The 26088-nt window shown below is 43.2% G+C and overlaps 1 protein-coding gene across 7 annotated transcripts in view; it reads right to left on the bottom strand.

Moving 5' to 3' along the window:
- LOC112401535 (immunoglobulin-binding protein 1-like) overlaps positions 1–26088 on the bottom strand; it is a 57580-nt gene that overhangs the window by 15867 nt on the left and 15625 nt on the right. The window contains exons 3-8 of one of the 7 annotated variants that reach the window (XM_024747828.1): positions 23949–24147; positions 13869–14059; positions 13219–13512; positions 4190–4385; positions 2539–2618; positions 1729–1841 (exon numbers count right to left, since the gene is read on the bottom strand). In XM_024747828.1, the coding sequence (XP_024603596.1) occupies positions 1729–1841; positions 2539–2618; positions 4190–4385; positions 13219–13512; positions 13869–14059; positions 23949–24053 (979 nt within the window). In that variant the 5' untranslated portion in view covers positions 24054–24147. Of the gene's footprint in view, positions 1–1728; positions 1842–2538; positions 2619–4189; positions 4386–13218; positions 13513–13868; positions 14175–23948; positions 25651–26088 lie in introns of those variants that run through there. The other 6 variants (XM_024747834.1, XM_024747829.1, XM_024747832.1 and 3 more) reach the window with 6 other exon arrangements.

The raw sequence follows: 26088 nt of genomic DNA, 5'->3' as shown, positions 1-26088 counted from the left end.
CAGTTAAGGTTCCTCCATGTCTTTTTATGTCTTGATAGCTCATTCGTTTTTAGCAACGAATATTATTCCATTGTCTGTATGTACCACAGTTTATCCATTTGCCTACTGAGGGCATCTTGGTTGCTTCAAAATGTTGGCAATTATGAATAAAGCTGCTATAAACATTTGTGTGCAATTTTTGTGTGGACCTAACTTCAACTCATTTTGGTAAATACCAAGGAGCATGACTGCTTGATAGTATGGTAAGAGAATGTTTAATTCTGACAAACTGTCTGTACCATTTTATATTCCCACCAACAATGAATGACAGTTCCTGTTGCTCCATTATCCATGCTAGCATTTGATGTTGTCAGTATTTTGGATTTTGGCCATTCTTATAGGGGTGTAGTGGGATCACTGTCGTTTTAATTTGCAATTCCCTAATGACACATGATGTTGGGCATCTCTTCATATGCTTATTTCCCATCTATATAATCTTCTTCAGTGAGGTGTCTAAGGTCTTTTACTCATTTTTAAATTGGGGTGTTTAGGGACTTCCCTGGTGGCGCAGTGGGTAAGAATCTGCCTGTCAACACAGGGGACATGGGTTTGATCCCTGGTCCGGGAAGATATCACGTGCCACAGAGCAACTAAGCCCCTGTGCCACAACTACGGAACCCGCGTGCCACAAATACTGAAGCCCAAGCACCTAGAGCCTGTGGTCCGCAACGAGAAGCCACCGCAACGAGAAGCCCACACACCACAACAAAGAGCAGCCCCCGCTTGATGCAACTACAGAAAGCCCGTGCACAGCAATGAAGACCCAACGTGATGAAAAATTAAATAAATAAATAAAACTGGGGTGTTTAATTGAGGCATTGCTTTACTAATCTCTGGGACTCACTGTTTCAAATGGGAAGGTGACAACAATTCATATCATTGTTCTTCTGTGTGTAATATGTACTTTATCTCTGGCTGCTTTCAAGATTCTCTTTTTCTTTTGTTTTCGGCAGTTTGACTACGACATGCCTATGCTTGGTTTTCACTGTATTTAAAAGCTGCTTAGTTAGGGCTTACTGATATTTCTAAATTTGAAAATTTGTGTTTCACAGATTTGGGGAATATTTCAGCCATCATTTCATCAATTTTTTTTAATGGCCCCTTCTCTCTCTTTCTTCTCTCCTACTGGTATTCCAATTGTACATATGATAGACCTTTTTACATTGTTCCACAGGTCATTGAGGCTCTTCATTTTTTACCAATCTTTTTTTTTTTTTCCAGATTGGCTTATTTCAAGTTAACCAAGCCTTTCTCCTGTCATTGCCAATCTATTAATCTCAACCAATTTAAAAAAAATCGAAATATAGTTGATGTACAATATGTTAGTTTCAGGTGCATTACAGTGGTTTGACATTTGCATATATTATGAAATGATCACCACCATAAATCTGGTAACTATCTGTCCCTACACAAAGTTATCATAATATTATTGACCACATTTCTTATGCTGTATATTACACCCCCATGGCTTTATTTTATAACTAGAGGTTTATAGCTCTTAATCCCCTTCACCTATTTCCCTTCTCCAACCTCCCTCTCCTGTGGCAACCACGCGTTCTATTACTCAGAATCTTTGTCCAGATTTCTTTTGTTTTTAAAGGGCAACAATACTTGGTCTGAATTTAATTGCTCCAGAGTTAGGGACCAGTAGTGAAGTAGTATAACTACTCTCCTCCCACCCCTCCATACCTGATGTTTTCTTGGCTATACCCTGATCGGGTAATGCTCCAAATTTCTGATGCTGGTCATACCAGTCATTCACTGTCATAGATGCCAGACCTGGATAACCAGCTCCAAATACTCTGCAAGAATCACACTGCACTTAGAAAAGTAAACATAAATAGCTCTATTAAAAAGCCTCTTCTCTTTAGTGATAAAGCCTGTGTCTGTTTCATCCTTGCTCCCCTACCCAGCTATCTTCTGAGGATTTGTGCAAACTCCTGTTAGGATATGTAAAAAAGGAGAATTAAAGGCAAGAGCTTTCATGAGAAGATACATAGCCCAGAATCATCTCCCAGTAAGCAATCCTGGAGGCTAACGCCCCATAGAGGAGTGATGATACGAGGGAAGGGGTATTTATACTTGGAGGGTATAAAAGATACACAGAGGAAGAAGACTCTTTTGTCACCCTATGGAAAAGCATCCCAAAACTCAGAATTAAAACCTAGATAGGCAAACATGTCCTTTTGAGAACTGTAGCTCAAGGAAACAGTGGGAAACAATTTTAAGGTCTACAATTCTCCCTTAGATTCTTTTCTTTTTTCTGTTTTTAATTAGTTAATTAATTTTTGTTGGTTTCCTTTCTAGCCTATTTTTTAAGCTCAAGTTTGTGAGGGAAATGTCTGATGAAGACAGACAAAGTATCAGAGGAGATAATATCCCTCTGATGAAAGAACAGCCTCCCCAGGTGAAGCCATTACCTTCTGTTACTCATGCACTGTAAATGAACCATAAAAGCAGGGGGCTTGCAAAGGCAACCCACTTTTTAATACTACCTACTTGGTTTGGACCATGTTCCGAGTGGGAACAAACAGTTTCACTGGAGGCCTGTCCTGATGAGATGAGTGAGAAGTTGATACCTAAAAAGGAAATTAATTATCAGAAGGGTACTTGTCATTCTGCCCACCCCACTATGCAGGCTCTTATGTGTTTAGGTGCTTGAAGAGCCCTACTTATCAGTCTCTAAGATATATCTACAGAATACTAATGGTGGACGTTGGTTAGCTCTCCTGAGGTGGCCCAAGTATCTTGCTGGAATGGGAGGAAGAGAAAGCTCTCCCAGGAATCATTTCACCACAAGTGAAAAATTACTTGACTTTAAAATACTCCCCTCCAAAGAGGAAGATTCCAAAGCCTTCTTCCATGTTCCATCTAAAACCCTTGAGCTGAATTTGAAGCCCCTTTCCTTAGCCTGGCCTTCAGTGCTAAAGCTGAATTATGAAGACCCTTCTGCTAAAACCCTGTCCAATGTAATTTTGCTATTAACTGTCATGAGCTCCCTAGGGTGTTTTAGAAGTAGATGTTCCTAAATGCAAGGGGGTGAAGAATGGGTTAGTATCTTTCATATATAGGTGTATAGAAATGTTTCAAGGAAACCTGGCTGTCCAGGGGCACACCAAAGAAAAGATCAAAGAAAAGATGTTCACTTGGTTCTAAACTCCATCACTTCCAGAGCCAATCCCAATACCAAATGAGAGGGCATAAAAACAAAAAACTAAGGAGATGGGAGGATCCAGAAGAGTCCAGACTCAGGATGCTTGTAAACCACTCATCTAGATATGCCCAAGGGGCCTTAAGGTTTTAGAATACTAATTGTTCATCCTTTGATCCTTTCACAGGAGGAACTAGGTTGATGTTACCCTGAGGCAAAAGCTCCTGAGGTAATTAGTGCAAATCAAATTAGCAAGAGGTTTCTCTGAGGACTTAAATGCCTGCAACTAGCTGATAAATTCAACTCAATTCATGTTATATTCTGAACCAAAAAATAAGTGGCAGCAGAGCCTAATATTTTGAAGTAGCAGCTCCAAAACACGGTTATGATCTTCAGAGGCAGCTAAAGTGGGGTTACAACAAATTTTCTTTACCAATATGCCCAATATTTTGTGCACAGAGATGTCCTTGCTGTGTTTCATACTTGGATGACCTAAGGTGTGAGAGTGTATCATTGTGTAAGGTTAAATCCTGGCTTCTCCCCCAATCTAAACACATTCCATGTCTTTTGCTTTATCTCCTTTTTACTCTTTTCTCTTTCTCCAGTTACACACTTCTTCTTCATTCCCATCCTATCCCTCTTCCTGTTTATTACAGTCAAGCACAGGTTTTCAAGGCCCACCTCCCTATGCCTTCCTTCAGGAGTCATGAGTGCTCACAGCCCAAACCAATTTTCACTTCAGAGAAGCCTCTTTCCCTCCTAGCATGTCACAAAATTACAGAAGACTGGAAGTGTGTTACAGGTTAGAAGACACTGGGGAACAGTACTATAAGCTAGAAAGAAAGCTATCCTAGTGAACCTTCAGCCTTCCTCCACTAATCTTAATAAGAACAATGATTTTATGGAGACTTAAAAGGATTTTAATTCGATTACTCTCCTGTAGAAGATTCAAATCTGTGACAGTAGCTTTTTAGCGATACAGGCAGCAACCAGGCTTACCTCTTTTGAAGAGTCTTTTCCTCTCAAGATCTTTATCTCCTGGTCAATGCTCTCAATCTCTTCTAGGCTGATACCAATCCACCTTCGAAGGTGAAGGAGGTAATATTCATGAACATGCTCGTCATCTGCCTGACCACTTTCCACAGCAGATTTCATTGCAGACAACCTATTCTCCACCTCCTTCTTCTGCTTGTATCTGTTCCACAGAAACACATTAGCCATGAACTTAAAAATAAAGAGGTGTTCCTTCAAAAGAAGGCCACAATACAATTTTACCTTTACAAATGACCAGGTACACCGATTTCCATTTAGGCAAAAATACAGATCCTATATCTCAGAATTTGCCACCAAGGCAGTTCTCTCAAGACTACAAGGCAATGAAGCGATCAGCAGAAGCTGAGAAATACATTCTGAAACCAGAAAAATATCGAAGTAACCTGATCTGAGCAACTCTTCCCATCATATTTTGAGATGGGAGTGCCTTAGTAACTTTATGACATCAACCTTTACTAGGTTGGGTGCTTAGTATATACAATGTCCATTTGGGAATTACAGATTCAAATAGTCATAGAATCTTAGGGGTCATTTACCTGCCATTGATGCCGGAATTCCTTGTAAAACAGCCTAAAAAATGGTCCTCTCTTCTTTTCTTATGGGCAAAACATTTCCAGCTCCTCTAACTCATCCTAGTATAATTTGAAGACTCATTATCCACCCTGCCTGCCTTTTTCAAGATGCCTTCTAGTACGTCATCTGTCACTCACTGGACAACTATTTACTGAGTACCTATTGTGTGACAGGTACTGTTCTCAGTGCTTGAGACACAACAGTGCATACGAGAAAGTCCTTGTTCTCTTAAAGCTTTCATTCTAGTGTGAGAAGACAGACAAAAAGAAATAGATGAGTCAGGTGGTGGTGAAGTGCTCTGAAGCAGCAAAAAAAGCAAGGTAAAGTGGATAGACTGATGGTGTGAAAGTAGGCATGAGAGACTTCTTTGAAGAGATGACATTTGAGGAAAGACCAAGGAAATAAGGATGGAAGCCATGCCAGTATATGAAACAGTGTTCTAAGGGGAAAAAGCAAATATGAAGCGCCTGGGGTGGGAGAGTGCTGGCCTGACATGTTTGAGAAATAGCAAGGAGGTCAGTGTGGCTGGCATGGCGTGAAGAATAATAGGAAGTGAGGTCAGAGAGATAGCCAGGACCATAATTTGTAGAACCTGTAGGCCAAGAAGACATGAAATATCAAATGTCATGATATTTTGAGAAGAGAAAGCCACTGGAAGCTTTAAAGTAGAATACATGAAATGAACTTTTTTTTAATGGACTACTCTGTTGTGTGTAGACTGTGGGCAATGGGGGGAGGCAAGGGTGGAACAGGAAAATCTATAAGAAGATATTGCCACAATCCAGGTGAGAGACAGTGACTTGAAATAGGGAGGTGGTGAGATGTGGACGTAATTAAAATATAACATTATTTGTTGATTTATTGGATGTAAGGTCTTGAGGCAAAGACAGGAGTCAAGGGAAAACCCCACGACTTCCAAGAGAAGTATCTTGAAATATCTATGTCTGGAACCCGACTCTTAGACCTCCAGAATCAGACACTCCTCTGTGGGTGTTCACCCAAATCTGGAGTCCTTAACTTGAGGTCCACGGACAGTTTGGAGGGATGGATGTTCTTGAACTCCCCGAAATTTTGTATAGAATTCTACGTGTATGCTTCGTCTTCTTTTTTTTTTTTTTCCCGGGGGAGAGGTTAAGGAGGTCCATGACCCACAAAAAGTCAAGAACCTCCCCTCTGGGAACATTCTTTATTATAAAAACTTTTAGGCTCTTCTGCTCCTTTTAATCAACAAGTGGGCACTTTATGTAATGTTACAAATAACTGTCACAGCACCATCATAGGTGGCCTTCTGAGTCAAACACTACACAGGTCAGTTCCTAGTTCATGAATTCTATTACAGATATCACTTGAGACCATTTAACTCTGGTGCCACTCCTACCCCCATCCTCTTTCCTGGATGTACCTAAGTCAGGAAAAAAAAATACACACACACACACACACACACACACACACACATATATATATATATATATATATATCAGGGCCTTAGAATGTATGTAATCCAGGGTATATTCTTGGTTAGTCTACTGGGCCTTTGAATAAGGTTCCTGTGCTTCCTTTCCTATCCTCTGCATGCATGTGGTCTAGTCACATTCTCTGGTCTTTCCTTCTTCTTTACTTCCTTTGCTTCTATGACTTTGCTCCTAGTCATCTTTGGGACTCCTGAACTCCTATTCTTTGGGGCCAGTGTTTTTTAAACCTTTCTGTCTTAGCAGAAGAACGCTTTCTTCTTATAAGAGCTTATTTGGACCTCCAAAAAGTAATAAAAGATAAAATCCACCTTGGTTAAATCAGAGGAGGGCTCCCAACATGCCCCCTACCCAGGCACTGTGGTGGAATCTTAGGGCTCGAAGGAACAGATTGTAAACCACTGTCCTAGACCTTTGTCACTGTTCTAGATTTCCTATGGTGAGCCACTGCAGGCAAACACTCCATATCACCCTAGAATTCCGCACTGCCTGTCACCCTTCTGACTCTGGGCAACTTTCATCATTCATACCCCTTTTCCGTTCCCAAGGTGCTGAAGAGAGGTAACGAATTACAAATTTGTGTCAAATGAGTCAACTACAAATTCATATGATCAAACCTCAGTGGAACGGTCACTCTTGTTCAGCTATCTTTTTGCTCATTTTTTTGTGGATTCCATGCCACCATCATGCTCACCAGATGGCCAGCCAATGTACAAATTCAATTTCCCTTTTTACCTTAAAATCTCTATAGCTTCACCTTTCCTCCTCTCCTCTTGCCTTTAAGCAGCTAATGTCTTTACCATTCCACTTTGGCTATCAATCCTGTCCCCACCCACATTCTTCCAAGCCTCACTCAATCATCCTCCTTGTCATTAGCAGTTACAATTTTTTACTCTACTGGTGCCTTTCCCCTATCCTAGAAACATCTTCCCTCAATCCATGTTCTGCCTTTTCAAATGACCACTTTTCTGTCTTTTCTAAACAGCACTAGAACTGGGAATTTGAAGATCTGAGTTTAAAGCCTGCGGGGCTTCCCTGGTGGCGCAGTGGTTGAGAGTCCGCCTGCTGATGCAGGGGACGTGGGTTCGTGCCCCAGTCCGGGAAGATCCCCCATGCCGCGGAGCGGCTGGGCCCATGAGCCATGGCCGCTGAGCCTGCGCGTCCGGAGCCTGTGCTCCGCAACGGGAGAGGCCACAACAGTGAGAGGCCCACGTACCACAAAAAAACAAAAACAAAAATAAAGCCTGGTCACTTACCAGCCATGTAACTTTGGACAAGTCAGTACTCAGAGCCCATTTCCTTATTTCTAAAATGGGATAATATCTGCTTCATGGGGCTGCTAAGAGGGTCAGATGAACAATAGTCATGAAAGTGCTTTGTAAGCAGCAATATATTGTTATCTGATGGGAAAAACTGACGTTAAGTGAGGCTAGATGATGCCCATCTACTAGGTGGTAGAAATTGGACTGGTCACCCCAGGCTTGACTCCAAAGCCCAGGCTTTTTCTGCTATACTCTATTGTTTCCATCTTTCTGATGACCACTCTGTCCTTCCCAAAGATACCTCAAATACCTACTATGATCCAACTACTGGTTGGGTACCAAGGATATAATGATATAATTAGGATACTAAGGATAAAATTAGTCAAGGTCTCTGACCTTTAGAACTTCCAAGTCTAGAAAATAACAGATTGTTATGGCCTGGTAAGTAACATAAACTAAGTGCTACAGTATTTGGGAGGGGAGACAGGTAGAGAGAAGCTTCAAAGAGGATATGACATTTGTCCTCTCTCTTCCCCATGCTTCTATAAGTACTTTTACCTGTACCTTGTTGAGTCTCTTACCTCTGCTCTTTCTTTCCTCTTCCTTCTCCCTTAATTTGCCCCAAGGTTTTATCCTTGACTTTTTTCTCTCTCTACATGTTTTTTCTTGGCAAACTATCCACACCCAGTGACACTCCTGAATTTTTAGCACTAGTAGCAAAACAGTCTGATAAGTTTTAGTTACACATTTCCATCTGTCTATGGACATGGCTGTCCAGTTGTCACTTCAGGACCTAAATTCAGTAAACCTAAAACTAGACTCATTACTTACCCAGCTTCTACTTCTCCAGTTCTGTTGAAAGAATGTAGGTACAGTTAATCAAGACTTATGCCTCAAAGACGGGAATTAGAGTAGAGAAGATATGTGAAGAAACAGGTTTTGAGGGAGAGAGAGGACATACCATTCAGGTGTTTTATGTAGGATGGCCTCAGTGTGTAAAGTCATGAGGTGGGGGATAGAGGACTTACAGAAATTAAATAAGGATTTGAACAATTTGTTTTCTAATCATATAAATGCTTCTTGCAAAAGTAGTATCTCTAGGTCTATCCACCTCATTACAAATAGCTCAATTTCGTTTCTTTTTATGGCTGAGTAATATTCCATTGTATATATGTGCCACATCTTCTTTATCCATCTGTCATACAGAGTGAAGTAAGTCAGAAAGAGAAAGACAAATACCATATGTTAACACATATATATGGAATTTAAGAAAAAAAATGTCATGAAGAACGTAGGGGTAAGGCAGGAATAAAGACACAGACCTACTAGAGAATGGACTTGAGGACACAGGGAGGGGGAAGGGTGAGCTGTGACAAAGTAAGAGAGTGGCATGGACATATATACACTACTAAACATAAAATAGATAGCTTGTGGGAAGCAGCCGCATAGCACAGGGAGATCAGCTCAGTGCTTTATGACCACCTAGAGGGGTGGGATAGGGAGGGTGGGAGGGAAGAAGATGCAAGAGAGAAGAGATATGGGAACATATGTATATGTATAACTGATCCACTTTGTTATAAAGTAGAAACTAACACACCATTGTAAAGCAATCATACTCTAATAAAGATGTAAGAAAAAAAGTAACATCTCTGATAGTTGTAACTTCATTTTTATCACTTCTTCCCAGTTGACGTACTATTATAACATGTTAATTTGTCTTTCTGCCCCTCTCTTCCCTTTCAATGTTCCATACACATCACTTCCTTATAGTCCTCCAACCATACTACTCTTAGCTTCTGCCAAATCAGACTATTCTCCATTTCCTGTACATACCTCCAACTACCCTGCCTTGGGCTTTTGCTCATGTTGTTCCCCCCTGCTTGTCAAGAATAAATATATTTTGAGCACTTTCTATATACCAAGCCCTGTGCTAGACATGCCACAGAGAACAGGAGAGAAATGGCTACTGCTCTCATGGAGTACACATTCCAGTAGGGGAGAAAGACAAAGCCCAGAAAGACAGATAAATAAAGAGCATTCCATGCAAAGAGAACAACATGTACAAAGACTCTGTAGAAGGAAAGAACTGGATCTGTTCGGAACTGAAAGAAGGCTATTACGGCAGCAGTCTAGTGAACAAGGGGAGTATGATATATGACGAGATTGGAGAGAGGCAGGTGCCAGATCATCCAGGTCTTTTTGGATATTTCAAGTGAGAGATGCTGGTGGCCTAGATGAAGGTATGATAGTGGAGAAAGAGAGAAACAGAAGGACATAAGGTACATTTTGTAGCTAGAACTTGCAGGCCTTGTTGATGGACAGGATGTGGCAATTCAGAAGGGAGGAACTGAAGCTAACTCCCACGTTTCTGGCTTAAAACCTGGGTGAGTGGTGGTCTGTTTATTGAGATGGTAAAGACATGAGTGTGGGGGCACATCTGGGGATTAAAAAGCCAGCAGTTCAATTTAGGGCATGTTAAGTTTAAGATGTCTGTGAAACATCCACATATGGTATGGTGTTCAAAGTCAGGAGAGGTCTGGGTTAGTGATATAAATATGGGAGCCATTAGCGAAAAGATAGTGTTGGTATCTCGTCTGTCAGGCATTAAAAAAAAAAATTCAAAGATCAATCTTTCTAACCAAAGAAATGCAAACCAAAACAATGTGGTATCTTTCCTCCTTGCCCATCTGGATTTTCTAAGTGTTGCCATTCAATACTGTTGCAGTGGGACATACTTTGAAACTTTGTTATTGTGGAAAGCAATATAATTACCATCAAGAGCCAAAATATTCAAACTTTTTGATTTAGCCACTGGTCCTTCTAGAAATCTGTCCTACAGGAACAGTGACAGATGCAGTTATGTTTCCTCATAACATTACTTAGAATAGCAAATAAAAAATCAACCCATAAACAGGCTAAGCATGACAATAAAAGATTAGTTTAAATAATTATGATATGACTGTTAAGCTGGAATACTATTTAACTATTAAATACCACGGCATCAAAAGACATTGGGAAACCAAAACAGGATGTTAGGTTTAAAAACAAAAGGATTAAAAAATCTATATTTATGGTATTCTTCCGAATTTATTAATTAAAATAACTATATATCTGGAAGGAAATACATCAGATAGTTAACAAAGATCATCTCTGAGTGCTAGGATGAAGATTTATTTTTAATTTTAAAAAATGTTGTTTCCCAAATTTCTACAATGAGTATTATTACTTTTACATTCAGGCTAACCTGTAATTTGCATTTTTAACCATCCTTCTAGTCTCACCTCAAATGCAACTACATTCGGAAACCTTTCCCTTAACCCTCCAACCAGATGTGATCACTCCCTGGTCTTTGTCCGCAACACCATTTGTACCTCTCTAGTGCATTTACAGTCTTTTTTTGGGTTATATTATGATTATTTGGATACCAAACTCACTGTTTAAACTACTGTTATATGCCAATGGGCTTCCTACCTTCTTACAAAGGACATGATACTGAATTCCACTTCGTATCAGTCTATCCCATTTCCTCAAAAATCATTCTCTGTCACTCACTAGCTCTTAACCACACTTTATTATTCTTTAAAGCCCTTACCACCTAAAATCACATGTTTATTTACTAGCTTACTGTCTGTCTCCTCCACCAAAACAAGAGCTCCACGAGGGCACGGACTTTGTCTGGGTCTCTATTACTTAGCACACAGCAAAGGCTCAATAAATATGTTAACTGAATCAATCAATTTTCAAGTCTCTAGACCAGGCCTCTCCTCTGAGCTTCATGCTACAGATACCTTGACTTGGATGTTTCCTAGGCACCTTAAATGCAACATGTCTCAATATACAATTCATACTCTCCCCTATCTGTTCTTCCTCTTCTATTCCCCCATCTCAATGAGTTCCACAGCCACCCACCTACATCAGAAACATGGACATCTTCCTTGCTGCTTCCTTCTACCCTACCTGTCACAACCAATTGATCATTTTCTGCAGATTCAACCCTATAAATATATCCCCTCCATCCCTTCTGCCATTGCAGTAGTAAGGTCTCATCACCTCTGTGACCTAACTGAATCTAATCTTCTCCCTCAGAATGCTTCCTAACTGCTGCCAGAGTATGCTAGTTAAAATGCAAATATGACCGTGCTACTCTTTAAGAAAAAAAAAAAAAACACCTCCAGTGGATCCCTAGTCACAAACAAATCTCAAGCTCTTTAGCATAGCCTAATAATAGGTAAGATTTATAGAATATTTACTATGTAACACATACTATGCTAGCTGTTTTATGTGGCTTATTTCATTAATGCCTCTTAACCCTATGAGATAGGTACCACTGTTACTTAGACTTCACATATGAGGAAACCTGAGGCTCAGACAGGTTACATAAGTTACCCAAAGTTCAATGTCTTATTAGTAAAGCTGGTCTCAAACCCAGGTCTCTCATTCCGCGACCGGTACTCAGTTACAAAGATACGACAATAGCTGACTTTTGAGTGCTTACCGTATCAGACAATGTGGTAAGAGCTTTTTCTCTTCTATTTTATAGGACCTATTATTATCCAATTGACATCTGGGGAAATTAAGGCACTGAGGGATTAAGCAACCTACCCAAAATCAGAATGATTAAATTTTGGAGCTGGGATTCAAACCCCCTTCCCAAGTTCTCAGGAAAAAGGTCGTTCTTTCATCTTCCTCGCACCCCAAGCTCTCCTTGGTGTGAACCCTACAAATTCTTCACATCATTCTTTCCCCTTCTTCACCACACACTTTGTGTCCTAGCAACACCTAATTGCTTACGGTTGTTCCCCACCCCAGCACTGTGGTCTTTAATGTCCCTGTAGCTTTACTAATGCTATTATCTCTGCTGGCTAAAGCCCTCCTTTCTTCTTCCTCTAGATGATACTCCTATGCATCCTTAAACAACTCATCACAGGAGTCACCTCGTCCAGGGAGCCTTCTCCTCTCTCCTGCTCCCTCTTTGGTTAGGTGCCCCTCCTGTCTGCTCTCCCGATAAGTTGTGCATTTCTCTATCACATCATTTTATAATTTATACTGTTTCTATGCCTCCTTTCCTCACCACACTGCATGCTCCTCCAAGGCAGAGACCACCCATATTCATACAAACGCCCATACTTAGTTTGAATCCCCAGTGCCTAGCATAGCTCCTAAACACTGTGAGCACTCTTTTTAAAAAACTAAACTAAGAGAGTAAGCAAGGTGTTCAAGGTCACATAATAAAGCTATGCCAGTACTAATATTAGTCCAGGATGTTACACACCTCATCCAGTATTGTTAGAACAGAGCTTCTCAATCAATTGACCATAAATGGACTATAGGTACAAGGTATTTGTGCCCTTCAGAGATACTTACCTCACTGTACCATGTGAGTATTGCTGTGCTGTGATGTGGGAGAGACTGGGAGACACTCTGCTGAACTACATTGCTGTTGTTGGCAACCATAAGGTGCTAGGGATCTGACAGTTAGGTATGATCATTTCAACCAAGGCAGTGGCTTCTTGAGAAGCTCAGGAGTTTGCTCTCACCAGGGCCTATGCTAAATAAGAATCCAAAGAGTGACACACACCATTGTTTCCCACCCCACCCCCAGAAAAAAATACCAAACATGCACCCCTCCCCGCCAACAGCACTGCCATTGGGCAGTCCTCAAATGACCCACCTCTCTATTTTAGCCTGTCTCTGAGATGCCATAGCAACGAGGCTAGGATAGGCCATGGAGGAATTAGCAGTGTTATTTTCAGTGGAGTTGGTCTTGGTTTTGGGTAGCTCAAACTCTGCCACATGATAGTATTGGCACTGAGTTAAGTAGTTTAAAAAGTGTTCTCGAGCCCACTGCAAATTATCTAGACGCTTGCTGGGGTTGACTTGTTTCATGGCGAATGCTCCTTGAAATGCTGGCACCATCAGGTACTTCAGATCGCTGGAGACAATCTCTTCCAAATCTTCATTTCGGCTGGAAAGAGCAAAGAGAAGGCTGTGAAGTCTGGCTGGGCATTAAAACTGTGGCCCTGTCTTCCTGGGGGAGGCACAAAGGGAGGAAGCACCGGGAACAGCTGCCAGTTTTCTTCACTGGCAGTGGCTGTGCGCTCACACACAATGCCTATGCAAATAGCCAACACTAGGGAGCAGAGTCGTGTGATACTTATCTCGGAAGAGAGGTGGAGAATGTAAACAATGTACACAAGGTCGCAGTGGGAGGTAGGAAAGAAAGGCTCCGGGTTTTAAAGTTCTCCTGCACCCATGATCAATGGTTCCGCCCTGGTAACTATTATTACCTACGTTCTCAGTCATACTACCCTCTCCCCATACCTGAACAAGTCGAGCTCTGATAACATTTCGGCAGCCTTCTTCAGGAGGTCCAATCCCTTGAGCACCTTATCTTGGATGATGCGGGAGTCGGTGGGTTCAGTCGCGACTTCCACTTCGTCCAGAAGCTGCTTGCTGGTTTCGAACAGCTCGGGGAGCCGCGGCGGCAGTAACTCGTCTTCGGCCGTTGCCATCTTGGGGCAGGGAAGAACACCAAAGACCTCACTTCCGGCCCTGGGACAAGTGGGAGGGGCTGACAGCAACGAAATCGGACGGGGCGCAGCATTGGTCCAGTGGCTCCATTGTTACCTAAGCGTCGGACAAGTGCCAGAAGCGGCTGTTAGATAAACCTAGCAACCGTTTCCGTAGACTCATTTTACCAGGCTGTCTATTACCAGTATTAGGCATCTGTTACAGACACACAACGCGCGAACAAACAAGCAAACCCTAGGTGCTGCTTTTCGCGTGTCTACTCGTCGCCGATCCGGGTCTGGGCAATGCCGTACGCTCTGAGGCGCGGGTGTGACGAGGCTGCTGTTTCTAAAACAGTATTTGTGAGACTAAAGATAATTTGTTCCTGCATATTTGCTTGGATTAAGACATAGTTTTACTGTTGCCTAAGAGAAAAAAAAATACGCAGAATTTGAATTTGGTCTTGAACTTTGTAAGCCATTTTTCTATGGCTTTCAAAATGACAGTCTTCATGAGAATCGCCAGTTACTTTCACAGTGCATATCGTATATTCACATCATCATTTTAAGTATTACATTGCATCTTATTGAGATAATACCAAGACTAAAAAGTGGTTAGAAAAAAGGTAATAATAACAATGAGTCATTTATTGTGTTTCTGTGTGTAAACACTTTATCACATTAAATCCCTGTTGTGTATGAGACATTTAAAAAAAAAATCCTAGTTTAGTGGAACCAGAAGGGCCCTTAGAAATCTTGTAAGTATAATGTCACTTAAACTTTTTGTAGTAGCAGAACTCTTTTTCCAAACCAAATTTTAGACAGACCCATAGTTTTTAAAAGGGCTGCTGTGTTTGAAGTAGATACACAGAAGCCTGCCAACTCAGCCCATCTTTTCCCCAACTTGTGCAGTGGCACACAAGGCACCAAAGCACTTCTGAGGGCTCTAAGCACTCGAGGGCTCTAAGTAACACAGTATAAAAAGCACTAATCTAGCACAGCCCCCTCATTTAGCAGATGAAGAAACTGAGACCCTGAGAAGTTAGGTAACTTGCCCAAAGTTGCAGAGCTAGGATGACTAACTGGTCAACAGTATATAGAGTGAGTTGGAATGGGGAGAAACTAAAGTCCAGGAAAATAGTAGAAAGAATTTTAAGTAATCTATGCGTAACTACAGAAATGAGATGACCTTTCAAGTATTTCCTGTTGTGCTTCTGTGATCGAAATGATGTTCATTTGTCATGTTTGGACCAACACAGATTTGTTCTCTTAGATTAATTTTGTGAGTCATGAGAGAAATGGTATAGTAGACCTTTTCTTGCCTGTCTGAATTGAGGCACTTGGCAATTTAGACCTTCTTTGGTCTACTGCTGTTTTGTCTTGAGCGAGTAATGTACTGATATTTGTACCTGTAATGCCAGCAATAACACTAGATGAGGTCATATTGTGCACAGTGTAAAGCCAAGAGCAGGCTGTAACCTGCCAAAAATTATATATGGAATAATGACTTAATCCCTAGTGTTCAAACTATCTTCACTAAGTATTTCTGAGATTTGAATTTGCCTCCCTAGTAGCCTGTTTCTGAATGAAGAAGTTCATTAAGCCATGAAAGGAAAAACTCCAGTACAATGAAGACTGAATTAAATGAAAGATTTAAATTCCTTTTATATCCAACTCTGAGGAATGTGGTAAAACAGTTACACTCTGGAGACTGATATTTGAGGCCTACGTCTGCTACTGAGTAGCTGTGTGACCTTACAGAAGTTCCTTCCTTTCCACATTAGTTATGTGCTACCTAAATCCTAGGCACTGGAAATTTAAAGAACAGGACACTGGGTTTGAGACCTTAAGGGGCCCATAGTTCAATGGGAAAGACCAGTAAACAAATAATCAAATAGGAATTTGGTAAGAATGGAGGGAATAACTTTAGCCCTGAGGGGGGCATTCTGTTAAAGGTCAAACTCCATACCTGACTTTCTGATCCTTTTGACCTGCTGCTGACATCCTTTTCATTCTGTTCACCCATGGATCCTAAGCTCCACCTTTAGCTGACTCTCCTAGTTCTCCAAACTATCATGTCCTCTTAGGCCTTCGTGCATTTACATGGGTCGTGCTTTCTGCCTGCAATGTCCTTCTCTCCCTTGTCTGCCTGGCAAATCTGTATTTAGTACTGACAACTTAGCTGAAGGATCACTTCCTCCAGAAAGCATTTCCTGTTCATTTACTTGCAGGTGAGGTATCCTCCTCTTAGCTCTTACAGCACTTTATTCATCTCCCTATGACAGTACTGGACTATGGTTTTCTTTATTCACAGCTGTCTCTCAGTAGCCTGAGAGCTCCTTGAGGTCAGGGAGTGTCTTGTTTGACTTTGTTTACCTCAGCACAGCACCTGACACTGTGGGGTCCTTAGGTAGGGACTCAGTGTTAAATGAATTACAAAACAGTAATACCTTACCTTCTCTGAGTGCTCATTTCCTGCCTGTGCTAAGTACTTCATATGCATTTTCTCAATGAATCCCTACAACTGCCCTAAGAAATAGGTGTTGTTATATCCTTATTTTACAGATGAGGAACTTGTGGCTCAGAGAGGTTAAAGTAACTGGCCCTTTAGTGTTCCCTTACCACATTATTTGAACCCAACTGCATTGAATCCAGATCCTATTCCACAGCCCATGCTTTCAACCACTATACTATACTACAAAAGAAGGGGTAAATTACAGACCCAGTGAAGAATGAAAGGGGAAATGAACATGTAACAGATTGTGCTAAAAAGTAAAAGGAAGCAAGGTTGAATCAGTAGGCTGGCCCACATTATAGAGGATGTGGAGTCAGCCAGAAGTGTGTAGACTTGATGTGCTGTAAGCAATAAGGAGGCATTTGGTTTAATTCAATATTTATTAAGGACCTATTATATGCCAACCACTGTGCTAGCTGCTGGGATATAAATATGCATAGTCTTTGCTCCCGAAGCTCTAACTGCCAGGTGAGGGAAACAGACAAAAAGTCAATGTAAAGTGGCATATGATTTTATAGTGATACATAGTGATACATTGAGAGTGATACATCTCAAAGGAGATGATGCCAAAACTGAGTCTTGAATGGTGGTAGGATGTGTAGGGAACTCGAAGCATTTCACTATTATTGGAACTTACAGTTGGATGCAACAAAAGGTAGGTAATTCATTCATTCAACATGTATTTATTGAATGCCTGCCATGTGCAAGACACCGTTCTAGGTGCTGGAGTGAATGAGACAGACAAAACTCCTGCGCCTGCGGATCGCAAGGCAAGCAGGAGCTACTGCATGCCCATTTGTATAGCACTTCTTTCCAAAGAACTTAGAAATGTCTTAACAGTGCCCCACAGTAGCTCTGAGAGAGACTACAGTAGGTATACTGGTCAGTCTTTCCAAAATGTGGAGGCATACTGGTGATATGAGAGATGAATTTAGGTGGTACATGGAGGACCACTTAAAACATTTAAATAGCTCTAAGCGATACCCCTAGCAGCCTTCTAGCATCAGAGATAGAAGGCTTCACCTCCCACTGTTCCCTAGGTGACGCCACCCCTTCCCCATCTGTTACCGTGGAGATGAGTGGCTTCCCTTCTCTAATTCCCCTACCTCCACCCCTAGGTAAGATTCAGAGAGCCCCCTCCCCATCTCCATGGAAAGAACTCTCCATGCTCCCCAACCTTTCTTCCAAATCACATCCTGCTTCTCAGGCTATCACCATAGAAACAGAAATGTCATCCCATCCCCCCAGGCATCTCCATGGTGACCCTCAACCTTACCCCCAGGACATAACCAGGATCAATCCCTACTAGAAGTCTAGAAATCAGGGGGTGCTCAAAGGAAGGTGAGGGTGACTCCCTGCTGTGGCTGTAGTCTTTGTCTCTTTCCCTCTGGCTTTGAATGAAGGCATGGGGGTCCCTCTCTCAACAAACAGGGTATAGGGAAATTACAGTTTATAAGTACCAATTAGGTGCCAGGCACTGGGCTAGGATCTTCACATACTCAAACCAGACATTTTACAGAGTTTAAGGGAGAAAGGCTCACAGAGGGAGAGGCACCTGACCTTGCTTCCCCTGCCGAGTCTCTTATCATTCTCACTGAAACCAGGAACCAAGAGGACTTTATTTCCACCATTCTTCTTTGCTGTATGACCTTGGGCAAGTAGCCTCCTGTCTCTGAGCCTCATTTTCCCCATCTGTAATATAACAGTATTGGACTAATTGTCACCTTGAACATCCCCTTATTAATGTCAGATCATAAGTAGTTCTGATCTTCTCTTGAGGAACTGATTTTTTTTAGGTATGAATGCTAGTAAATCTGTTAAGGTGTTTTTGTTTATTTAAACTGACGTAGGGGAGGTCTTCAAAATTTTTTGCTTGAATACTCTATAAGTTTATTGTTTAAAATCTCTAATTGTTTCTTCTAAGGTTGTTTGTTTTGAAATTTCTATTTTGAAGTAATTCACAGGAAGCTGCAGGGAGGTCTTGTGCATCCTTTACCCCACCTCTGCCAATGTTGGCATCCTAACTACCAGTATAATATCAAAACCAGTCAACGGACACTGATACAATCCACAGAGCTTATTCAGATTTCACCAGTTTTATGAACTCATTTGTGTGTGTATGTGTGTGTGTGTGTTGTTCTAATGCAATTTTATCACATGTGGAGATCCACAGCCTTAGAAGACACAGTGCTGTTCAATCACCACAAGGAATTCCTCACGTTGTCCCTCTGTATCCACACTCACCTACTTCCCTCCCTTCATCCCTAATCCCTGGCAACCAGAAATCTGTCCTCCATGTCTACAGTTTTGTTATTTCAAGAATTTTATATAAATGGAATCATATAGTATATAACCTTTTGGAATTGTATTTTTTCACTCAGCATAATTCCCTGGGGATTCATCCAAGTTGTTGCATATATCAAGAGTTCATTCTTTTTATTGCTGAATAGTAAGTATCAGATGGTATGGATGCACCAGTTTGTTTAACCATTCACCTGATGAAAGACATCTGGATTGTTTCCAGTTTTAGGCTGCTATGAACATTCATGTCTTTTTTGTGTGAGTCAAACATGTCTTTCCCAGAGCAAAATGTTTAATTTTGATGAGGTCCAACTTATCAATTTTTACTTTTATGGACTGTGCTTTTTGAGTCAAGCCTAAAAACTCTTTGCCTAGCCCTAGGTCCCAAAGATGTTGTCCTATTTTTTTCTAAGAGTTTTATAATTTTATGTTTTACATTTAAGTCTGTAATCCATTCTGAGCTCATTTTTGTATAAGGTTGCAGTTTATTTTTTGCCTATGGTTGTCCAATTGCCCCACTACCATTTGTTGGAAAGACTATCCTTCCTCCATTGAATTGCTTTGTACCTTTGTCAAAACTCACTTGGGCAGATTTGTATGGGTCTATTTCTGGGTTCTCTTTTCCACTGGTCTATGTGTATATCCCTGTCAGTGCAGAGCACAGGCTTTTGAGACAGAATGCCAGTTGCTAGCTTGGGTGATCCTGGGCAAGTTACCCTTCCATGACTTCCCCTCTCACTCAGTATATAAGAAGGCCTTCAGAGCCCCACCTGATCCAACCCCAGCCTACCACTCTGTGCTTATCTCTTATTACTCCTCCCCTTATTCACTCTGCTCCAGACACACTGGCCTCCTGACTGCTCCTTAATCACATCACATATGTTCCCACCTTAGAATCTTTCCTGGGCTATTTCCTTATCCCACAACCTTCTTTCCAGAGACATCTCCATTGCTACCTCCCTTACCTCCTTCAAGTCTTTTCTGAAATTTCATCTTCTCAGCGAGGCTTTACTTAAAATGGCAAAGCCTTTGCCTCTCCCCTTTCCCATGTGATTTTACCTCATAATTCATCATCGTCTAATACACAATGTCATCTACATAATTATTTTTTGTCTGTCTCCCACAACTAGACTACGAGCTCAAGGAGAGCAGGCATTTTTGTTTTGTTCATTGCTGTATTCCCAGGGCCTACACTGTGCCTGGTACAATACACCTTTGTGGAATGAATGAAGAAATGAGTGGATAGATGGAGGGATGAATGAGTGAGTGAAAGAACGCTGTGAGCCAGGGCCAGCTCACTTGAGCAGTCTGCCCTGTAGCTTGTGCCAAGACAGGGCTCCAGCCAGCCCCCATCCACTTGCCTTTCTAAGGCTGACCACCAGGTGGCAGTTGGAGCCTGAACTCTGGCTTCATTTGCTTGCCCCCCCACCCCCCGACCTCCGGCTTTCTCCCTGCCGCCCGTCAGTCTTGCCCAGGACTGTTTGACCTTCTCTGCCAAGGCTTGGCCAGGGGATTTTGTGTGAGCTGTTGAAGTAGGCAGCGTTAGTCCCTGAAGCTTTGCATCTTTTTCGCCTTAGAAAAGTACTAGTTTCTTTCCTATCCCCCTCTGCTTTCTGTCTCAAATGGAAGAAAGCATAGATAGTAGCAGCTGGACTGCTCCAAGGTCACTGTCTGCAGCCTCTAGGACCTCAGGGAACATGGAACTAAAGAGATTTCATCTCCACTTCTGCCCAGCCCAGCAAGTCTCTCCCTTAAGGGATGTTACTACACTCCTTAAAGAGGTAAAGGCTAGATACTTTAGTGCCAGGGTTAAGCCTTTTGAGTCAGCCTGGGTTTCAATCTCTACTGTGCTGCTTATTAACCCTGTATCCTGGGTGATGTTGGGTAACTGACCCAGATTCTTCAAGCCTTAGTTTTTTCAGCTGTAAAATGAGAATAATAATGGCTCCAAACTCACCGGGTGGTAGGAAGATTCAATGGGATAATGTGTGTACACAACATTAGTAGATACCTGGTATGGAAGAAGGCTCAAGTGAAGAAAAATCAGGGGCACGGGTGGGGATAAATAAGACCAGACATGAAAAGAACTGACTAGGGAGTATGAGGAGGGTGCCGCTTAGGTGACTACAAGGTTGAAGCCAAGAAAAGGTGACAGATCCAGGAAGTCTTTGCATAAGAGACCATGTTTCAGCTGTAGCTCATAGGTCAGGTCAAAATCTGCCAGACAGTCAAGCTGGAAGGAGAATCCCAGGAAGAAAGGTTGGTATGTGCAAATAAAGAAAGGCACAAAACATCCCTGACTAACTGTAAGTAGTTAAGTATGGCTGAAATGCATGTTTCCTGTGGGGAAGTGACAAGAAATAAAGACAGGGGCCAGATCACAAAGGGCCTCATGGAGAAGAAGATTGGGACCTGATCTGGCATGCACTGGGGAGCCATCAAAGAATTTAAAGCAAGGAAATTATGGTTACACTTGCTGCCTTGGAGATTCAGCTGCCTTGAAGGAGGGCAGAGACTGGAGGCAGGTTAGAGATTAGCTGGGCTTAGATTGGAGAAGTTGTAGCGGCGATAGAGAACAATGAATGAAGACCATGGACTTTTTTCAGAGGAAGAAATCAGCAACCAAGTTTTTCTAAAAGCTTGCTTGAAAAAAGAAGGAGTGCTAGATCCAGAGAAGGAAATTATGGTACAGTTGTTTTTTTTTTAATACAGGTGAGACTTGAGGCTCTTCTATTCCCCGTCGCACCTGGCACCAATTAATTGAATGACTGGAGGGAGGGGCACCTAGCCCAATACCTGCCAAGTGGTAGGGGCCTATCCCAGATTCAGCGTGGACCCCATCCTCTGACTTCCCTCTCATCTCTAAGCCGGAGTTCCATGACACAACAGCTGAGAGGCTGGTGAATTTATTCAGAGCCTGGATTTTCCTTCCACTTCAGGCGTTTCGCTATAATGGTCCCCAAGGACTGAGGGAAACTAATAAGCCAGTCAGAGAAGGTATCCCAGTTTGTTCATGTCCTGGCACGCCAATATGTTAGGAAAGCCCAGCAATTCTCCTCTATTTCCTTTTCACTTTCGAAGACCTTCACCCCCTTCTCTGCATTATCTTTCCCCAGGGAGAATTGTTGGTTCTTGCTTCTCCCACCTTTTATCAGTACTTCCTACTCGGCATGGGACTATTTAAAACTACCCAAGGTCCAGCCCAGGCCCACAGTTTGGAGGAAAAGTAAAGGAGTCCAACAGCAAGGGCCATTCAGAACTCAGCCTGCTTTTGGCCTTGCTGTCTGTGCACCTCATGGGCAGTAGTAGAAATTCTGCCCCTCTGCCCCAAGGCTGCTATCTTCTCCATGCTGGGGACTTTTGCCTTTCTGGCCCATCTGGGGTGAAAATATAGGAGTTTGTGGTGGATAAGAAAGGGACAAATGAATACTTATATACGGGTACTTTGTGTTAAGTGCTTTGTAGATGGCATTGCATCTCCACAACAACCCAATGAGGGAGGTATTAGGTGTCATTACTTTATGGATGAAACTGAGGCTCAGGGAAGTGGTAGAATCTGCCCAAGATTATTAGGTTAGTTAGTGGTAAGTCAGGAATTAGACCCATGTGTTTCTAACCTCAAAATTCATTTGTACCCAGTAAGTTATTTTATGCAGGGAGTGGGGTGGGGTTGGGGGTGGTAGAAGAACCCCCCTGGTTGACCTTTTCTCTAAGAGAAAAGGCTAGAAATAGGTTTCTCCTGTCCTGGGTAGGTGCCCCATTCTCCCAAAAAATAGAGTAACAAGGGGTAGGCAGTGTCTACCTAAGGAATCTATACATGGATTCATTGTTGCCTCTCCCTCCTTTCTTCACCCCCACTTGGTGATCTCCTGGGGAACAGGGTGAACGGGCAGATTCAGACTCAGGTTTGCTCTCCCGTCGGACAAGCCTCTTCCCCTCTCTGAGCCTTTTGTTGTTCCAGCTATAAAATGAGAGTATTGTCAGACAGAAATGATCTCTAAGGTCTCTTCCAGCTCTAATATTCAAGGATTGTATTGTACTATAGGATCGCCTGATTCATTCACGTATAGAAACAAATTTCCTGTTTTTATAGAAAAAAAGGGTTTTTTTTTTTTTTTTGCGGTACACGGGCCTCTCACTGCTGTGGTCTCTCCCATTGGGGAGCACAGGCTCCGGACGCGTAGGCTCAAGCCATGGCTCACGGGCCCAGCCGCTCCGCGGCATGTGGGATTTTCCCAGACCAGGGAACGAACCCGTGTCCCCTGCATCGGCAGGCAAACTCTCAACAACTGCGCCACCAGGGAAACCCAACAAAGGGCTTTTTGAACTAGAAAAAGATACGCTCAAGGAGGCAAGATAAATAGTGAAAAGGGCATAGGCTTTGAGTCAGACAGACTTGGGTTAACATCCTGTACACTGGGCAGGTCACTTTGCTTCTCTGCACTTCTTTCATCATCTATAAAGCAGGAAAAACTACTCCTGTTTCTTGGAGTGAGGTAATATATATGACAGTGCCGAGGGAGGTACTCAAGACCTTTTGTGTGTGTGTGTGTGTGTGTGTCTGTGTGTGTGTGTATAAATGGGGTTTGGCTCTTCCTTCCCAACTCCAACCCACTCTGACTAGCTCACAGGATATTCTTTTCTCTCCTCCTCCCTGACAGTCAGGCTGAGTGTTTCCTGCTAGGGCCTCGGCTTCCAAACTTTTCTGGCAGGGCTATCAGGGAGTGTGGAACAACTCGACCTCTCTCAGACAAGGGGATGTCTCTCAGACATCCCCTTGTAAAAGCCCTAAAGGGGACGGTTCAACTGAGACCCGACCAAAGCCTGGACTTTAGGTGTAGCTAGCTGGAGGTTCTGGCCTCAGAGGCCTTCAATCAGCTTTGTTGGCTCAGCCCCCTCACCCTGGCATCCAGTCTCCTGGACCATAACTGCCTGGCTAATGACAGAGAGCTCCAGTTCTTGTGTCACCCTCAGGTTCTGGAGGCCAACTGCCTCATCAGTGACATGACTGCTTACCAGATGACCAAACTCAGCTCACTGGAGAGCCTAAATCTCTCAGACAACCACATGACTCACCTGGCTTGGGGGCGCCTTCTTGGATCCCCTTTTCTGTTGGGCATCAACCCGAGCAACAGCTACATTCTGGAAATTTGCTGGCTTGTCCGTGCTGTAGGAGCTCATCTCAGCCAGGAATTCTCTTCATTGCATCTCCACCTTCAGCCTCCCAACCTGTGGCAGCTCCACTTGAGCCCCAGTGGCCTGCAGTTATCCATAGCTGAGGGCATACCAGTTTCAGGTATTAGACCCCAGTCATAACTGACTGAATACGTTCCCACTTCTACCCACCCAATACCATCTCCTCTATTTTAACCTCTCTGACAACTCCCTGGCCTTCCTAGAATCAAATCCCCTATCCCCAGCTTTGGGGGTTGCAGTTGGTACCATGATATAACATCCAAACTGAATGCATTATCTTGGCATATCCCACTTGACCTAAGTAGGCAGCATTCCCAGGAGACTTCCTTGGTAGGCTTCCTGCCCTTCAGCGCCTCATAATGGCCTGGAACTGTTTCCAGAATGCGACAACCCACTGCCCCATGGCATCACCAGTTCTGAGGCTGGTCCCTACTTTTCCACTGTCCTTCTGCCCTTGACATCCCTGGATCTCTGAGGGAATATTATTTAGTCATTGCCCACCTGGTTCTTTGAAATTGTGCCCAGGCTGGAAGCTGTGGACTTGGGGAACAAGGGGTTGCACCTGTGTTGGAGGCATGGGGCCATGGGGGAAGAGCCCCTCAAAAGCTCCCCCGCCCAAAGTCTTTTCAGGGCAGTCTTTCTAGTGAAGCATCTGGGCCTTCGTGGAAGAAGCCCAGGGTCTCACATTCAGGAATCTTCCCATGCCACCCTTTGCTCCCTGGAACTCTCAGGTAATACGGGGCTGACTTTAACTGCAGGGACATTCTGAGACCTGCACTTCTCTTCATGGAAGTACGGCAATAGCATGAGGGACTCCCAGGCACAGCCTCCCTGACTACAGGAGCTCAGTGCCTTGACTTCTCTGGCTACAAGCTGAGAAGCCTTCTCAACCAAGGGCCTTGGCTGCTATCCCTTGGCCAGTCTGGACCTTCATTACGAGAGCCTGCAAGCTGTGTAAGGGTGACCTTAGGGTCGTGCCTGACCACCTCACAAGCTTGACCACTTCTAGCAATCTTCTCCACTGCTGGATGCCCCACTTAGGGCCAGACTTAGAGGAAGGCCAGAGTATTTATCTTGGTAGCAGAACAGCTGCTGGGCTTGACTAATGGGTGATCACAGTTTACCGTGTATGAGGCATGGGAGCCTTTGGGCTATGTGGACCTGGCTGGTGGTGACTGGCCTGTTGGTCATCCGGTGTGGTCTGACCACCCTATTGAGAAAGAGTCATTGCTTGGCTCTTGGTATGCAGTTCCACAGCAACAATATCAGCCCAAGGCCTGAGTAAGAAACTATGGGGAAAGACTGTGGGTGGGATTCTTTTGCAAGGCACAGCCCAAACCTCTTGGAGGGGGGTAAGAGAAGTAAGAAACATGTGAAGAAAGATAACCATAAGCAGGCCACAGGGGGCTTCCTGTGTACAGAGGGAGACATGTTTCTCTCTAGCAGCTGAAGTGTGGATTCCCAGAGGACTTTAAAGGTATCACATTTGGGTCTTTTTTTAAAAAATGTATTTTTGTCTGCATTGGGTCTTTGTTGTGGTGCATGTGCTTCTCATTATGGTGCTCCTCTTGTTGTGGAGCACGAGGTCTAGGCACGCGGGCTTCAGTAGTTGTGGTATGCAGTCTCAGTAGTTGTGGTTCGCATGCTCTAGAGCACAGGCTCAGTAGTTGTGGTGCACGGGTTTAGTTGCTCCGCGGCATGTGGGATCTTCCTGGACCGGGGATCAAACCCGTGTCCCCTGCACTGGCAGGTGGATTCTTAACCACCGCACCACCACGGAAGTCCCACATTTGTGCAGGCAGAAAATAGAGATGTGCCAGCCCACTGGCACTACAAGAGAACTTTAGACACATCCTCCCCTCCTCCCTTCCTGAATGGCCATGCAGCCTCTGCTTAGACATCCCTGTCCCTCCCCAGGAAGCCTGTTCGAGACATGGACCACTCTGATTCCTAAGACAGATTTTCTTCCTTGTATTGAGTCCAAGTCTCCTTCCATTCCTGGGTTCCAGCTCTGCCCTCT

Source organism: Neophocaena asiaeorientalis, unplaced genomic scaffold (genome assembly GCF_003031525.2).
Source record: "Neophocaena asiaeorientalis asiaeorientalis breed wild unplaced genomic scaffold, Neophocaena_asiaeorientalis_V1.1 scaffold658, whole genome shotgun sequence".
Lineage (NCBI taxonomy): Eukaryota > Metazoa > Chordata > Mammalia > Artiodactyla > Phocoenidae > Neophocaena > Neophocaena asiaeorientalis.
The sequence above is the reverse complement of the archived record's forward strand: the minus strand, read 5'-3'. Positions and strand labels throughout refer to the sequence as shown.